Source organism: Plecotus auritus (genome assembly GCF_963455305.1).
Source record: "Plecotus auritus genome assembly, chromosome: 7".
In the NCBI taxonomy this organism is placed as follows: Eukaryota; Metazoa; Chordata; class Mammalia; order Chiroptera; family Vespertilionidae; genus Plecotus; species Plecotus auritus.
In genome coordinates this window covers 177596202-177611120 of record NC_137774.1, presented here as the reverse complement: position 1 = coordinate 177611120, position 14919 = coordinate 177596202, and the positions used below count along the sequence as shown (strand labels likewise).

Here is a 14919-nt window from a genome sequence, read left to right as displayed (position 1 = left end):
TCCGCTTCTCTCCCACACCCCGTCCGTCAGCCTCCGCGCCTCGCCTGGGAGCCGGGCCCACGGCTGCTGTGACCTTCCGTGAGGGGCCGGGGACAGCTGTGGCCGGGCAGGGCGGAGGGGTGAGTGTGCGGCCTGGCTCTGCGCCTCGGGGAGGGCGGCAGCAGGTGACCCGCTCCGTTTCTATGTTTGTCGGGGCCCCGACGGGCCGGCCTGCTTTCTGTGCTGAACCCTGAGTTCGCAGGGGCAGCACCTGCCCGCACGGTCATTGGGTGTTTTTTTAAAAGCTCTGTAAGTATATACGTGCTTATTTTAGGTGCTTAACGAACTCCGAGACTCTGGGGTTGAGGATGTTATAGGTAATTACTGACAGAAAACCACAGAGTGAAAACCTTCTTTGGTAAATGTCACTTACATTCAGTGTCTTTTCCCCCTTTGTCCCAACTTAAACACAAAACAAGAAGCCAACAAGGTAACCGGTCCTTTTTATAGCAAAGCCGTGCCGGCCACAGAGAGGCGGGGCCTGCCGGCCGCCCCAGAGGCAGGTGTCTGGGGAGCTGAGGCCCTGTGCTCTGAGCTCGTGCCCCTGGACGCACCCCGGAGGCCCTGTGCTCTGAGCTCGTGCCCCCGGACGCTGGGGTGCCATCTCTGAGTCATTCTCAAATACAGCGCCCCCCCCCCCCCATCACGGGGAACGCCTCCCGGGACCCCAGTGGGTGCCTGAGACTGCGGAGAGTACTGAGCCCCATATCCACTGCGTTTTCCTGGGCGCACGGACCTTGCCCCCAGTTTATAAGTGAGGCGCCCTCAGATGGACAACAGCACCCACAGGAACACAGGACAGTCCCAGCACCACACCAGTGAGTCACAGGACGGGGTCTCCCCAAACGCCTTCCTGTGCTGACGTGGAGTTTCCCACTTAGTATTTTTGGACCGAGGCTGACCACTGAACCCTCGGGAAGTGAACCCCAGGGGAGTGGGGGTGAGGGGACCTGTGTCTGCATTGACCTCTACCGCTGACCTCCCGCCTGGCGCCCCCCCCCCCCCCCCCCGCGCCTCGCACAGACTCAGCTGCGCCAAGTGCAGGCTTGGAGGCCTTTGGCTCAGAGCCGGTGTCGACTTCTACTTCCTGGGGCCAGACCCTCCCTCCCGCAGCTCTGCTGCCCTCACATTCTGGTTCCTCGTCCCTCTACCTGCCGTGGGGGAGCGCCCGTTCGCCTGTGAACTTCCTGAGCGGCGGAGCCAGGGCTCAGATCCCCACCTGGCCTGCATTTCCGCTCCATTCCCAGGGCGGCGGGCAGCGCGTGTCCCCCTCGGGCCCTCCGGCCCCCCGCGCCCCCCACCCTCTAGCAGGCGATGCTGTTTGCCAGTGCATGCAGGACTTAGAGTCAGACAAGTTCCTGTTTGATCCTGGAGCCCCACTGACTGTCAGGGCTGAGCTCCGTCCGCATCTGGGCCTCCCCGTCCCCAACCGCGGCTCCCCGGGCCCCTCCTGCGGGCCTCCCCGTCCCACCCGCGGCTCCCCGGGCCCCTCCTGCGGGTGGCCGTGCTGGGCCGTGTGGTGGTGGGCACGTTGCTTCCCCCCCTGTTGTAGTGTGGCTGTAATTAGGCTCCGGGTCCTCTGAGTCACCCTCTCCTCTGGAAGGTAGGGGCGGTAATTCCTGTTTTACCGGGTGGCTCTCTGTTGCTCAGCAGGTGCTGAGGGCCTGTCTCGCTTTAAGCACTGGCTTGGGTGCTTGGATGTGTCCGTGAAAAAAGCAGGACTCCCCGCTCCGCCGCGGAGCTTGCGTGCCAGGACCGTGAGGGGCAGGTGCAGGGGACGTCCGTGTTCAGTATGGTGCAGACACAGGGCGCTCACGGGCTCCGCCCCCTTCCCCTTTGCCATCGGGCCACAGGGCCACAGGGCCATCGGGCCACAGGGCCACAGGGCCATCCGGCCACAGGGCCATCCGGCCACAGGGCCACAGGGCCATCCGGCCACAGGGCCACAGGGCCAAGGGCCACAGGGCCATCGGGCCACAGGGCCACCGGGCCACAGGGCCATCCGGCCACAGGGCCAAGGGCAGTGTGCATCCTGGGAGAGGGTGGAGCCAACACTCGTAGCTGGACTTGGCCTTGCCGCAGAGGACCGGGCCTGACCGCCCCGCCGAGCAGCACAAATGGGAGCCACCTGGGGGAGGGTGACCTTAGGTGACCCTGCTCTTGGTGGCCTTGTCCTGTGCTTGCATCTCCTCCCGGCTCCCTTGGATCTGGCTCCTCCATCCTTGTTCTAAGCCCCGCCCCCCGCCCCGTCCATCACCTCCTCCCACTCCCAGGTCTTTTGCAATACGGACCAAAACAGAACAATTAATTTGCCTTTGAGGTGCGGGCAGGTTCTCCCTCCCTTCCTTTTTATTAGCAGACCAGTAGCCCTGCGCCCAAAGCCGTGCACCAGTAGCTCGCTGCTGCCCTCCTGTAGCTCTCTGCCCGCTGCCCTGCCCCCTCCTGTAGCTCTCTGCCCGCTGCCCTGCCCCCTCCTGTAGCTCCCCCGCCCCCCATAGCTTGCTGCCCTGCCCCCTCCTGTAGCTCCCCCGCCCCCCATAGCTTTCTGCCCTGCCCCCTCCTGTAGCTCCCCCCGCCCCCCATAGCTTTCTGCCCCGCCCCCTCCTGTAGCTCCCCCTGCCCCCCATAGCTTGCTGCCCCGCCCCCTCCTGTAGCTCCCCCTGCCCCCCATAGCTTGCTGCCCTGCCCCCTCCTGTAGCTCCCCCCGCCCCCCATAGCTTTCTGCCCCGCCCCCTCCTGTAGCTCCCCCTGCCCCCCATAGCTTTCTGCCCCGCCCCCTCCTGTAGCTCCCCCGCCCCCCATAGCTTTCTGCCCTGCCCCCTCCTGTAGCTCCCCCCGCCCCCCATAGCTTTCTGCCCCGCCCCCTCCTGTAGCTCCCCCTGCCCCCCATAGCTTGCTGCCCCGCCCCCTCCTGTAGCTCCCCCTGCCCCCCATAGCTTGCTGCCCTGCCCCCTCCTGTAGCTCCCCCCGCCCCCCCATAGCTTTCTGCCCTGCCCCCTCCTGTAGCTCCCCCCGCCCCCCATAGCTTGCTGCCCTGCCCCCTCCTGTAGCTCCCCCTGCCCCCCATAGCTTTCTGCCCTGCCCCCTCCTGTAGCTCCCCCCGCCCCCCATAGCTTGCTGCCCTGCCCCCTCCTGTAGCTCCCCCCGCCCCCCCATAGCTTGCTGCCCTGCCCCCTCCTGTAGCTCCCCCTGCCCCCCATAGCTTTCTGCCCTGCCCCCTCCTGTAGCTCCCCCCGCCCCCCATAGCTTTCTGCCCTGCCCCCTCCTGTAGCTCCCCCCGCCCCCCCATAGCTTGCTGCCCTGCCCCCTCCTGTAGCTCCCCCCGCCCCCCCATAGCTTGCTGCCCTGCCCCCTCCTGTAGCTCTCCGCCGCCCACTTGCAGCTCGCCGCCCCACCCTGCTGCTGATCTGTGATCCCGTGGTTATGCTTCACGGCGTGGCGACCGTCTGCACATTACATCTTTATTAGGGTAATTACACTTGTCTCTCCTCCTGCGTTCACCCCTCTTCTGTCCAGGCTGCTCTTCCCACGGGCTGCAGCCCTGTCAGCCCCCCGTGACCTGCTTCCTGTTCTCGTCCCGCTCGGCTCTCTGTAAGCGGCGCCGTCCTCACACCGGGGCGTCAGGGGGCTCAGGCCCCTGGACCGGGTTCGGAACCTGAGTCCTCCGCCCGAGTGGCTCTGGGCTGGTTCTTCCTCCTCAGCCTGACGTCGTGTTTGCCTTGGGGGGGGCTGCTGAAGGGCTGACGGTCAGACGGACGGTGGGAGCTCGGTGAGAGGCACCTCCTGTGGCGATGTTTCCATCAAGTGGCCCTTCATCCCCGGCGGTCCATCCCTGAGGTGGCTCTGCTGCTGGTTTTCTCCCCAAGGTCATGGCCGTTGTCACCGAGTGGTCACAGTCACCGCTCCCGGCGCAGCCGGCCCCTTGTGCTCGGGAGGCTCAGACACGCGTCGCGAGGCTCCCGAGGGCCCGGTGTGAGCGCCAGCTGTGCGCCGACACGGGCCTGCGTCCGAGGGGCAGGGCCGGCCAGCGGGCCGTGTCTGCGTGGGCCGGGGGCCATGTCTGCGTGGGCCGGGGGCCGTCCCTCCCCGGGCACATCGGCGCGGTTCACTGACGCGGGTGAAAGCTCGGATGGCTCTCCCGCGGACACCTGACGATGGTCCCCCGGCGGGAGGAAGAGCACGCCTGTCCGCCAGCAGGAGGGCCTCCCGGGTGGTTCTGGAAAGAACCCCAGCTCCTGTCTCCAAAGACAGCGGGAGGATGTGCTGTATTCTGTTCGAGCTGAATCAGACACCGAGGAAAGGACGTTAAGTCTGGAATGACTGGAACCTTCTAAAACTGCTCAGGCCACGCAGTAGCACAGACCCGACGTGGCGTTTACCTGTGACCGTGGCTGCTCGAAGGAGGAAGGAAGGGCCCGTGGGAGGGGCTCACGGAGGACTGGGGGCTCCCTCGTCAGACCCCAGGGTGCACGCTGGAAAGGCACAGATGCGGCTGAGGGGACGCGTGCGGGGTTTCGTGGTTTTTTGAAAGGAGACTGTTGGTTACGTGTGGGTTCAGCCATGACACTTGGACACTTTCTGTGAAACACCAGTTCCTGGGAGCCGTCCCGGCTGCTGCTTCCGTGAGACTTGCTGAGGCATCCCTGTCCCCTCCCTGGCTTGCCCCACGTGCGGCATCAGGGTGGCCAGCCCGCCCGCACCCTGGGCGGCGCCGGGCCCCACACAGCTCCCCAGCCCTGCCGCCCAGGAGGGAAACCTGCGGTTGGCCTGTGTGCCGTCGGCTGGGGCTCCTGGGATCGGACTGGCGGGGACCTGCGGAAAGCCTCTCTTCTTCCTCATCTGCAGGCGAGGAAGCTGGACCGGGTGGCGGGCTCCTCCCGGCCGGGAGGCCGGGCGATGGGAGAAGAGGAACTTCCCTTAAGCCCCGGCCTCCTGCTCACCAGCCTGTCACACCGCTCACCCACCCTCGCACACGCCCAGGGGAGTTAGTGTCTGAGTCTCTGATGAGTTAGCCAGACCCGTAGTCAGTGCCCTTTAAAAATTTTAATAATCTGCTGTGTTTGTGTTTTTCTTTCGTTTTCTTAAGCCTTTAACAAGGCTGATCATTAACCAGTAAAAACTCACTGGGTTTTGTTAATCTGGCTTTTCCTCTGTTTTCCATCTTATTCATTTCTGTTCTATATCCCTTTCACTCTGTCGAGCTTTTTAAAAATAAGTAATTAAATGTTTCATTAATTTCTAAGGTGTACATTTAAGGCTCTAATTTTTATGTGTAGTGTTTTAGCTGTGTACTTTAAGTTTTGATTTGTATTTTCATGTTCACTTCAGGCTATTTTATGATTTACATTTTAGCTTTTCTAGACCTGTGACTTAGATTTTTAAGTTTTCAAATGTCCAGATTTTGGGGGACTGTCTTCCCCTTCATGAAATTGTTAGAGATAATATATAGGCCAACACCTGGCAATGGTGGGCACTCAGCAAATGCTCTCACTTTTCCTTAGAAAAATTAAATGCTTTTGAGATTAGAACTTTTTCAGTAAGTGCCATGTATAGCATAATTTCAGGAAACACAGTGAAAAAAGAAAAAAACATCATTTTCATGGTGATAAAGCAGTCCTTAAAATTCAAAACGAATGATCTTGCTCTTCTGTATTCTAAGACATTCAAATATGGAAGTACATGCAGTAGGAGGTGAGGTGTCTGCCTGATTTTATATTAAAAGCCATCTCCAGAGTCAGCTACCCGAAAGCTGGGCGTGTCTTTTCTAGATAATATACATGCCTTTCTGATGTATGTTTGGACACCAAGACCAATACCTTTTCATCCAAATGGAATACTGATTATAATGTTTTACAGATTGTTTGCCTCGTCAGCAGTATATTGAGCACATTTCTATGTAGGTGTTGCTTATTCTAATACTAATACTATGGATTAGGTGTGAATAGTTTCCAGATTTCGTGGCGGGAAATCTGAAGTACAGATGCCCGTGTCAAATGCAGGCGACGTGCAGCTGTGCTGCGTGCGACAGCCGTTGGGTGCGCGGGCCGCGTCCGTCCGCACGTTCTTCTTGGACACGCGTGGAAGCCGGGAAACGAGGACGTAGTCACCCCGCAGCCGGCTATTACTCCCCACCGGAAAGCAGCCCTTGCTCGTGCGTGTGTGTGTGTGTGTGTGTGTGTGTGTGCGTGTGTGTGTGTGTGTGTGTGTGAGAGTGAGAGAGACTCAGGGTGTAAATGGCTGCAGTGTGTGTGTATGTGTGTGTGTGTGTGTGAGAGTGAGAGAGACTCAGGGTGTAAATGGCTGCAGTGTGTGTGTGTGTGTGTGTGTGTGTGTGTGTGACTCGGGGTGTAAATGGCTGCAGTGTGTGTGTATGTGTGTGTGTGTGTGTGTGTGTGTGTGTGTGTGAGAGTGAGAGAGACTCAGGGTGTAAATGGCTGCAGTGTGTGTGTGTGTGTGTGTGTGTGTGAGAGTGAGAGAGACTCAGGGTGTAAATGGCTGCAGTGTGTGTGTGTGTGTGTGTGTGTGTGTGTGTGAGAGTGAGAGAGACTCAGGGTGTAAATGGCTGCAGTGTGTGTGTGTGTGTGTGTGTGTGTGTGTGTGTGACTCGGGGTGTAAATGGCTGCAGTGTGTGTGTGTGTGTGTGTGTGTGTGTGTGAGAGTGAGAGAGACTCAGGGTGTAAATGGCTGCAGTGTGTGTGTGTGTGTGTGTGTGTGTGTGAGAGTGAGAGAGACTCAGGGTGTAAATGGCTGCAGTGTGTGTGTGTGTGTGTGTGTGTGTGTGTGACTCGGGGTGTAAATGGCTGCAGTGTGTGTGTGTGTGTGTGTGTGTGTGTGTGTGTGTGTGAGAGAGACTCGGGGTGTAAATGGCTGCAGTGTGTGTGTATGTGTGTGTGTGTGTGTGTGTGTGTGTGAGAGAGAGACTCGGGGTGTAAATGGCTGCAGTGTGTGTGTGTATGTGGGTGTGTGTGGACTCTCCCAGCTCTCTCCTGGGCTCTCTGCCCCCTGATCCTGCGGGTGGAGCGGCCGACCTGGGGTTGCACTGCCCCCTGATCCTGCGGGTGGAGCGGCCGTAGTCAGATCCCATCCGCTTCTCTCCTGCCCCCGCCGGGGCTTCCTGCAGCACCAGCGCCCTCGTTCAGGACACGCGGTGAGGTCCTTTTCATTCCTTCCTCCTGGGGTCTTCTTCCGGACCCGGCATTGGCTGCCATGTAATCGGAATGTGAACATCTGACTGATGGGGAGAGGAGACGGTGCAGAGTCAGACATCTGGATTTCCCGTGTGCAGCGCGACAGTTATTTTGATGTCTGATACGAGATCTTTCGAGAAGACAGAGGAAGGGAGTGGATCCTGAAGTCGGCGTCGTCACTTCAGTAACAGCCGGACTTCTGTGTCCGTCTTTCAGCAAGTGAGCCGAGCACTTGTCTGTCTTCACTTCTGCTTCTGCACGTGGGAAGCTCACCGTTCCCCTCAGTCTCTCTCTGAAATGCACCTCAGGGCCGTTCTGCTGAAACGTGGAGCGCGGCTTAGGCAGGTGTGTACGCTGTGGGACGGGAGCGGGCTCCGTGAGCGCCCGGCTGGAGGAGAGCAGGAGGCGCTTACCAGGTGCGGGGCACCTGTCTCCCTCCGTGCAGCTTGGAGAGGTGCTGAGGGCGGACAGACAGCTCTCTGTGCTCCGGGACCGTGGCTTCCCTGAAGAAGGGGTTTCAATGACGAGGAAAATACTCCAGAATAAGTAGGGTCAAGAGTGGTTTCTGTATCCCGTCTGTATTAAGGAAAGAACACGAGGGGTTTGTTTGGAGAAAACCTCCCTGTGACATTAACTTTGACACAGAGGTCTCTGTTCCACCCCGAAAAAGACCACTGCGAGTAGGAGAGACTGTTCCCCTCTCCGTAGAGAAGAGGTGCGTGTTTGCTCTGGAGGGTGGGTGTGCCTGTGCGTGCTGCGTGTGAGCGGGCGCTCCTGGCTTGCACACGCCCCTGTGTCCTCACATGGCTGTTCGGGGCGTGTGCATTTGGACAGAGACCTCCCCCTCTTCCTCAGGACCCTGCCGCTACGGCCTTGTTTAACCTCAAACACCTCCTCAACGCCGTCTCCACAGACCGTAACGTTGGGGGTTGGAACTCCAGTGTAAGCATGTGTGCGGAGGCGGGTTCAGTGCATGAGGGTGTACACGGATCCCATATACTAAAAGGCTGATGTGCACACCCACCCACCGGTGGGATGACCCGCACTGAGCACCCGGGCAGGTGCTCATGCAGGAGCTGCCGCTCAGCCAGCAGCCGGGCTCCCGGCGGGTGAGTGCAGCGGCCGTGGCGGGAGCCTCTCCCCGCCTCCCGGGGGAGCGGGCCTCGGCCGGCAGTTGGACACCCCCCAGGGGCTCCCAGACTGGAAGAGGGTGCAGGCCGGGCCGAGGCCCCCCACCCCCAGTGCCTCTAGTGTGTGTCTCAGACACGTGAGCAGTGGAAGAAACTGAGGCGTATTTAACTGGAAGAAAGAGAGATGCTTGGACTGTGACAGCCCAGCATTGAAGCTCATCGCTGACATTCCTTCAGGGCGACGCTGCAGTAGGGTGGAGTACTACACTCTCCTGCAGGGGCTCAGTGACACCCTTTCCCCAGACCCTTGTCGCTCCTCCTGCTGCTCCTCGGCCACGTCTGCATCTACATCCTGCGTTTACTCACCTGGGGAGACTGGCCTCTCAGCCTCGTCCGTCCGGAGGGGTTGCTGGCACAGCGGGTGCCACTGCAGGCACGGCCCTCGCCCTCCTGCGGTCGCTGTCGTCCACGGTGGGGAGGTGGGGATTGGTGCTTGGCGGCTGCTTTCCCTCCGTCAGCTCTGACCTCAGGCTGTGCGTTCTCTGAGAACGGTCTTGTTTTCTGGCTTCAGTTCCCACTTCTACAGCCAGCAATTTGCATATCTCTGTCTCCTGATCTCTGCCCTGAATTTCATACGTTTAGCCATTCACAAGTTTGAACCGTCGCCAGCTGTGTGCCTGACACACAGGTCACAGGGATAGTCTTTGCCCTCACGTGGCTGAGTGTCACCGCGTGGGGACAGGTCCTGGGGGCGGAGGGGGCGGAGTGCGCTGGTCGCCGAGGGCACCGAGAGGGCACGATCCTCACCAGGACACGCGGTGGGCAGAAGTAGGTTTACAGCTGTCCGTACGGGAAGTAACGCTCGTTAGTGATGATAATACAGAGTAAACTCTGTGTCTCACCTCCTCACAGCTATAAACCTACTTGTGCCCCATCTGTAATAGCAAAGCGTGAGATGCCCGTGAGGCTGAACGGCCTTCCGGACGAAGCCGGGCCTGCGGGGGCGTCTTGTGCCCCGGCCCAGTCCTATGTATGAAGGCACCCGTGGTTTTTAAAAGTACATGTTTTTCTGGATTTCAGAGAGGAAGGGAGCGGGGAGAGAGAGACATCAATGATGAGAGAATCCCCAGCACACCCCACACAGCCCAGGCATGTGCCCTGACTGGGAATTGGACCGTGACCTCTTGGTTCATAGGTCAATGGTCAGCCACGCCGGCCAGGTGGCACCTGTGGTTTTGAAAACATACTATGATCAGGCACAGCCAATGGTTCAGTGTGATTGGGCCTTAGGGCTGGGGGGTGAGGGAGCAGGAGAGATGAGGCTGACGTTTAAGAAGGTGCCAGATCACCCCAAAGTCAGTATTCTTAAAACCGAATTTCCTTCCGCTACAAGCCGGCTCCCCACCACCTTCCCCCCGCCCCCCCTCCCCGCCCATGTCCAGGCCGCAGCGCCCCGCCGCCTCAGCAGAGGGCCGGGCAGCAGTCTGTCGTTCTCGACTCAGAAGGCTGTTTCACGCGCCCTTCCTGCTCCGGTCAGCACGCTGCTCCTCGCCGTCGCTGCGTCATTCAGAGCTGCGTTCCGTCCCCGTTTCTGCTTTTTAAAACGTTACCCGAAGCCCCTTGTTTCACCCCGTGGCTGACCCCGAAGCCCCTGGTTCACCCCCTGGCTGACCCCAAGCCGGAGGGCAGTGAGACTTCCCTCCTCCAGGACAAGCTGCTCGGAGGCCAGTATTTCAAAACAGACTTCCTTCTGTGAATGCAGGTCTGAAGCCACGTCCTCCCACTAGGAAAACAGAATTTCGGGGTTCAGAGTGATCTGCACAGAGATCCTGTTCATCCGCGTTGCGTTTTATTGTGACCATCACACGTCTTCATACTGAGCGAGCGTCTCGGAGGCGGGCCTCCCCGCAGTCCTGTGTGGCTCCTCCCCGTTCTGCCGGGTCCTGAGCCCGCCCTCCGGGTCCCCCGCACTGGTCTCAGCAGGTTCGCAGCTCTGCCCAATGGGGTCCAGCCCCTGTCCCCAGGGTGAGGGCGGGCTGGTGAGTTCCTGTCGCTCCTGCCTGGCGTGAGTGCACGTGCATGCTGGCTGTAACGCGCCCTCTGCGCTCCTGTCCGTGTGCTGGGCTGGCCTCTGCCCGCCGCTCCTGCAGCCCCGCTGCCCACGGTCACCGGCTGCCACGGTTACCGGCTGCCACGGTCACCGGCTGCCCACGGTCACCGGCTGCCACGGTCACCGGCTGCCACGGTTACCGGCTGCCACGGTCACCGGCTGCCCACGGTCACCGGCTGCTCATGGTTACCGGCTGCCCACGGTTACCGGCTGCCCACGGTTACCGGCTGCCACGGTTACCGGCTGCCCACGGTCACCGGCTGCCACGGTCACCGGCTGCCACGGTTACCGGCTGCCACGGTCACCGGCTGCCCACGGTCACCGGCTGCTCATGGTTACCGGCTGCCCACGGTTACCGGCTGCCCACGGTTACCGGCTGCCCACGGTCACCGGCTGCCCACGGTCACCGGCTGCCCACGGTTACCGGCTCCCCACGGTTACCGGCTCCCCACGGTCACCGGCTGCCACGGTTACCGGCTGCCCACGGTCACCGGCTGCCCACGGTTACCGGCTGCCCACGGTCACCGGCTGCCCACGGTTACCGGCTGCCCACGGTTACCGGCTGCCCACGTTCTCTTCGCCTTTTCTTGTTTTCTCGCGGCTCCAGCTCAGGTTGACCTCTGAATTCCTCTAGCCCAGTGGTCGGCAAACTCATTAGTCCACAGAGCCAAATATCAACAGGTCAACGATTGAAATTTCTTCTGAGAGCCACATTTTTTAAACTTAAACTTCTTCTAATGCCCCTTCTTCAAAATAGACTCGCCCAGGCCGTGGTATTTTGTGGAAGAGCCACACTCAAGGGGCCAAAGAGCCGCATGTGGCTCGCGAGCCGCAGTTTGCCGATCACGGCTCTAGGACCTTTTAAACCATCTTAGGAGCTAGTCATATTTGTCTTTTAAGGTATTTCCTTTCAGTGTTACATGCAGGAAGATGGAGCTTTTGGTTGTGCACTTCTTCGAGTTTTGACAAATGCTTAGAGCTGTGGACTTGCCATCACAGTCAAGATACAGAACAATTTCATCAGCCCCTTCCCCAAAAACATACCTGGTGTTACTTTTAAGACAATTCCTGAGTGTGCATTCTGATTCCACATGTGCATGTAGGCCGCTGCACCTGAGGCTGTTCACACTAACTGGTCCTCCGAGGAGGCCGGGCCTCGGGGCCAGCGTAAGTGAGCAGATACTTGAACGTCAGAGGGTAGAACGAAGCCGAGAGCAGGTCCAGTTCAATGGGTAAAGGAGCTACTAATTGAAGTTCGTTTCTCTTTGGTCTCCATTTTATTTGGGTGGAAAACCCCAGATGCACTTTATTCTGTACAGCTTGTCAGAGTGGTTTTGGAGGCTGGCCAGGGCTTAATAAAAACCACTTTCGATTTGTCTTTGGAACATAAAGGGCTTGGTTCTTCCTGGTTTTATTATCACATATACTTATGGTTTCTTTTGTTTCCTAACCATGTTTTAAATCTCAATGTGAAACAAAATTCTATACCTCGTTTTCCTCACTACATCGGGCTGTTCTGATAATTATGATTATTAAGTGTATTTACTGAGCTTTCTTTTTTTCTTGGATATATTTAAGATGGGAAGCAGCTCAGTAAAAAGTGAATTAGTTACGGAACGTAAAATGCGAAGCCGTGCCCTCGTCTCAGCTTTGCCCTCCCCGGGGCCAGCTGGCTCCCTCCCGGGTTTCCGTGTTGGTGATCCGGGGCCGGTGCCCGAGGAACGCCTGTACTCGGTGAGGCGGGTGGGACGAGCGGCCTGCCTGCCGCCCGCTTCCCTCTGGCATGGCGGGGCCTGGGTTCCCTTCAGAACGGGCAGAACGTGCTTAAGATCCGCACCCCCTTCCGTAGACGTGACCGCCTAATGAAGTGAATCGAGTGTAACCGTGTGTGTCTTTTCCCTTCCCCAACAGCTTCCATGCCCATGGCTGTTCTAAATTTGGGCGACATGTACCCATTTCAGAGCGGCTTTTTCTGTAGAGACAGCAGCATCCAGTACCCGTACCGTGACAGTACCGTCACCAGCACCACGCTCACCGTCCTGGGGCTTGGGTTACCGCTTTCCTCTGTAAGTAAATGCACGCGTAGGTAGGTGGTGCTGGTGTGTGGTGCTGGGGGGCGTGGCGTGATGGCGTGGGGGCCAGGCCACAGCGGCCTTCCAGGGTGGGTGTGCTGACTGCCCATCGCCCGAGCAGCGGGCCGCTGTGCTCATCAGGGCAGCTTCTCCAGGAGAAGGGGGTGCGGTGCCATAGAAAACAGGAGGGTCCTCCTGAGGAATTAGGGTGCTTTTCAGCACGGAAGGCCCACCGAAGGCATTTGGGGCGAATCCTTTCAAGGCGTAAGTGAGACACTTGCTCAAGCCGTCAGCGGCTTTGTGTTGCTAAATGACATGACCAGCTAAGACTGTGCTCGCTTTATCCGGTCACTGCACGGGACTGAGGCCGTACTGAAGGAGACGGGTCTGTGCGTCAAATCTGAGAAACGGTGCGTGTGCAGAATAGAACCCTCGGATTGCCCGCCCGGGCCAGGGCAGCTCATCGGCCTGGGGGCGGGGCGGGCCTTGTGATGTCAGAGTCTGGGAGTTCCCTTCTAGGCTGAGTCCCACCCACAGTTAAGCTGTTGCGCCTCTTCCTTCATCGTGGGCTCCGGCTCCGGGACCTCCCTGTGTCTCTGGGGGCCTGGTTCACAGACAGGAGCCGGCGGCAGCTCCTGCTGCTCCGGGGTTCTCCTCCGGCCGCCGTCTCTCGTTGCCCGTCCTCCCAGGGAGGGACTTGCTCAGCCGCCTGCCTCCACGCAGGGAGGTTGGCCTTTCTCTCCCGCTGTGCCCCCAGATGGCCTCTGAATGATAACCTCCTTCTTGGTTTTCTAGTTTCTGTCTCAACTCATTCTGTCTAATAGGTTTTTTAGTATCTTCAGCACCATGTTGTGAAGGGGACTTGGGTTTTGTGAGGTTCCAAGGTATCCTATGTAATAAAACCCTAATATGCAAATGGACTGAACGGGGAACAACCAGTCGCTATGACACACACTGACCACCAGGGGGCAGACGCTCAATGCAGGAGCTGTCCCCCGGTGGTCAGTGCACTCCCACAGGGGAGCACCCCTCAGCCAGAAGCCGGGCTCACGGCTGGCGAGCGCAGTGGCGGTAGCGGGAGCCTCTCCCGCCTTCACTGCAGGCGGGTGGTAAGGAGTCCTGGACTGCGAGGGGGATGTCTGACTGCTGGCTTAGGCCCGATCCCCGGGAGACACCCCCTCTCCCAGCGCACACACTTCGTGCACCGGGCCTCTAGCATTAAATATTTCCATAGATAGCATATACACTCTAGTTTGATTATAACCACTTATATAGAAATAAAAAGGGAGAAACATCTGTATTAGTTTAAGGAGAGACTTTTTCCCAAGAGGTGAATTCCCCTGTAACTGGGCACGTCTGTGGAGCTGGCAGCGTGGCCCCGTGCATGGGAGAGCACAGGTGCTGTCGCCCCGGGGTGCAGGGCAGGCCTTGGTGGTAGGCATTGTTTTGAGCAGCTGTTGCCGGATAAAGTTTTTTATAAACTCCCTGTATTTGAGGAGATCATTGCTTGAGGATAAGGAAGTGACTTTTAGTTATTTAATCTCTCTCTAAAAAATATTAAGTTATAAAAATAATATGTATTTATTAATGAATTTAAGAAAATCTGTTATACAGGAAGGAGAAATCAGCCTAATTAGTTCTGCTACCTGAAGAAAACTATGAACATTTTTACATTACTGGTATTTCCTTTCATTGGGCAGGTGTTTTTTTAACCTGAGGATATGTTTTTATTTACTTAGAGAGAGAGAGAGAGAGAGAGAGATCCATTGGTTGCCTCCTGTATACACCCGGCACGGGATCGAACCCAACCCACATCCTGGGTGTGTGCCCCGCCTGGTCATCGAACCCTTGACCCTTCAACCCTGTGGTGCACGGGACCAGGCTCCAGCCACGGCCACACCCGCCAGGCCAGCTGGTCCGTGTTCATGTCACTGTGACTGCACTCCCATTCGGCCTGGGCCTGTTTTTACTTACTTGTATAGTGAACATTTTTGAGTTACTATAGATATCAAACAGCTTGCGTTAGGAAAAATACAGCTCAATTTTCAAAAAGTAGTAGAAAAAGACTTGGTAAGTCCTTGTTCTTATTCCCAATATCGGAGCGGTGGTCTGCAGTTTTTAATGGAAATGTGTTTCTAGTAAGAGAAGCAGCGGCGTGTGGCGGTGTCTGGGACGCGTGTGGCGGTGGCTGGGACGCGTGTGCGGTGGCTGGGACGCGTGTGCGGTGGCTGGGACGCGTGTGCGGTGGCTGGGACGCGTGTGGCGGTGGCTGGGACGCGTGTGGCGGTGTCTGGGACGCGTGTGCGGTGTCTGGGACGCGTGTGCATTGTCTGGGACGCGTGTGCGGTGTCTGGGACGCGTGTGCGGTGTTTGGGACGCGT

General features: G+C 58.5%; 1 protein-coding gene across 5 annotated transcripts in view; it reads left to right on the top strand.

The window, feature by feature from the left end:
- Window positions 1-14919, top strand: part of PLPP1 (phospholipid phosphatase 1) — a 42243-nt gene that overhangs the window by 14163 nt on the left and 13161 nt on the right. For 3 of the 5 annotated variants that reach the window (XM_080677337.1, XM_080677336.1, XM_080677340.1), the window contains exon 2: window positions 12378-12532. The exons of 1 other annotated variant lie outside the window; for it this stretch is intronic. In XM_080677337.1, the coding sequence (XP_080533463.1) occupies window positions 12378-12532 (155 nt within the window). Of the gene's footprint in view, window positions 1-10118; window positions 10340-12377; window positions 12533-14919 lie in introns of all 5 variants that reach the window. One more of the 5 variants, XM_080677339.1, reaches the window with a different exon arrangement.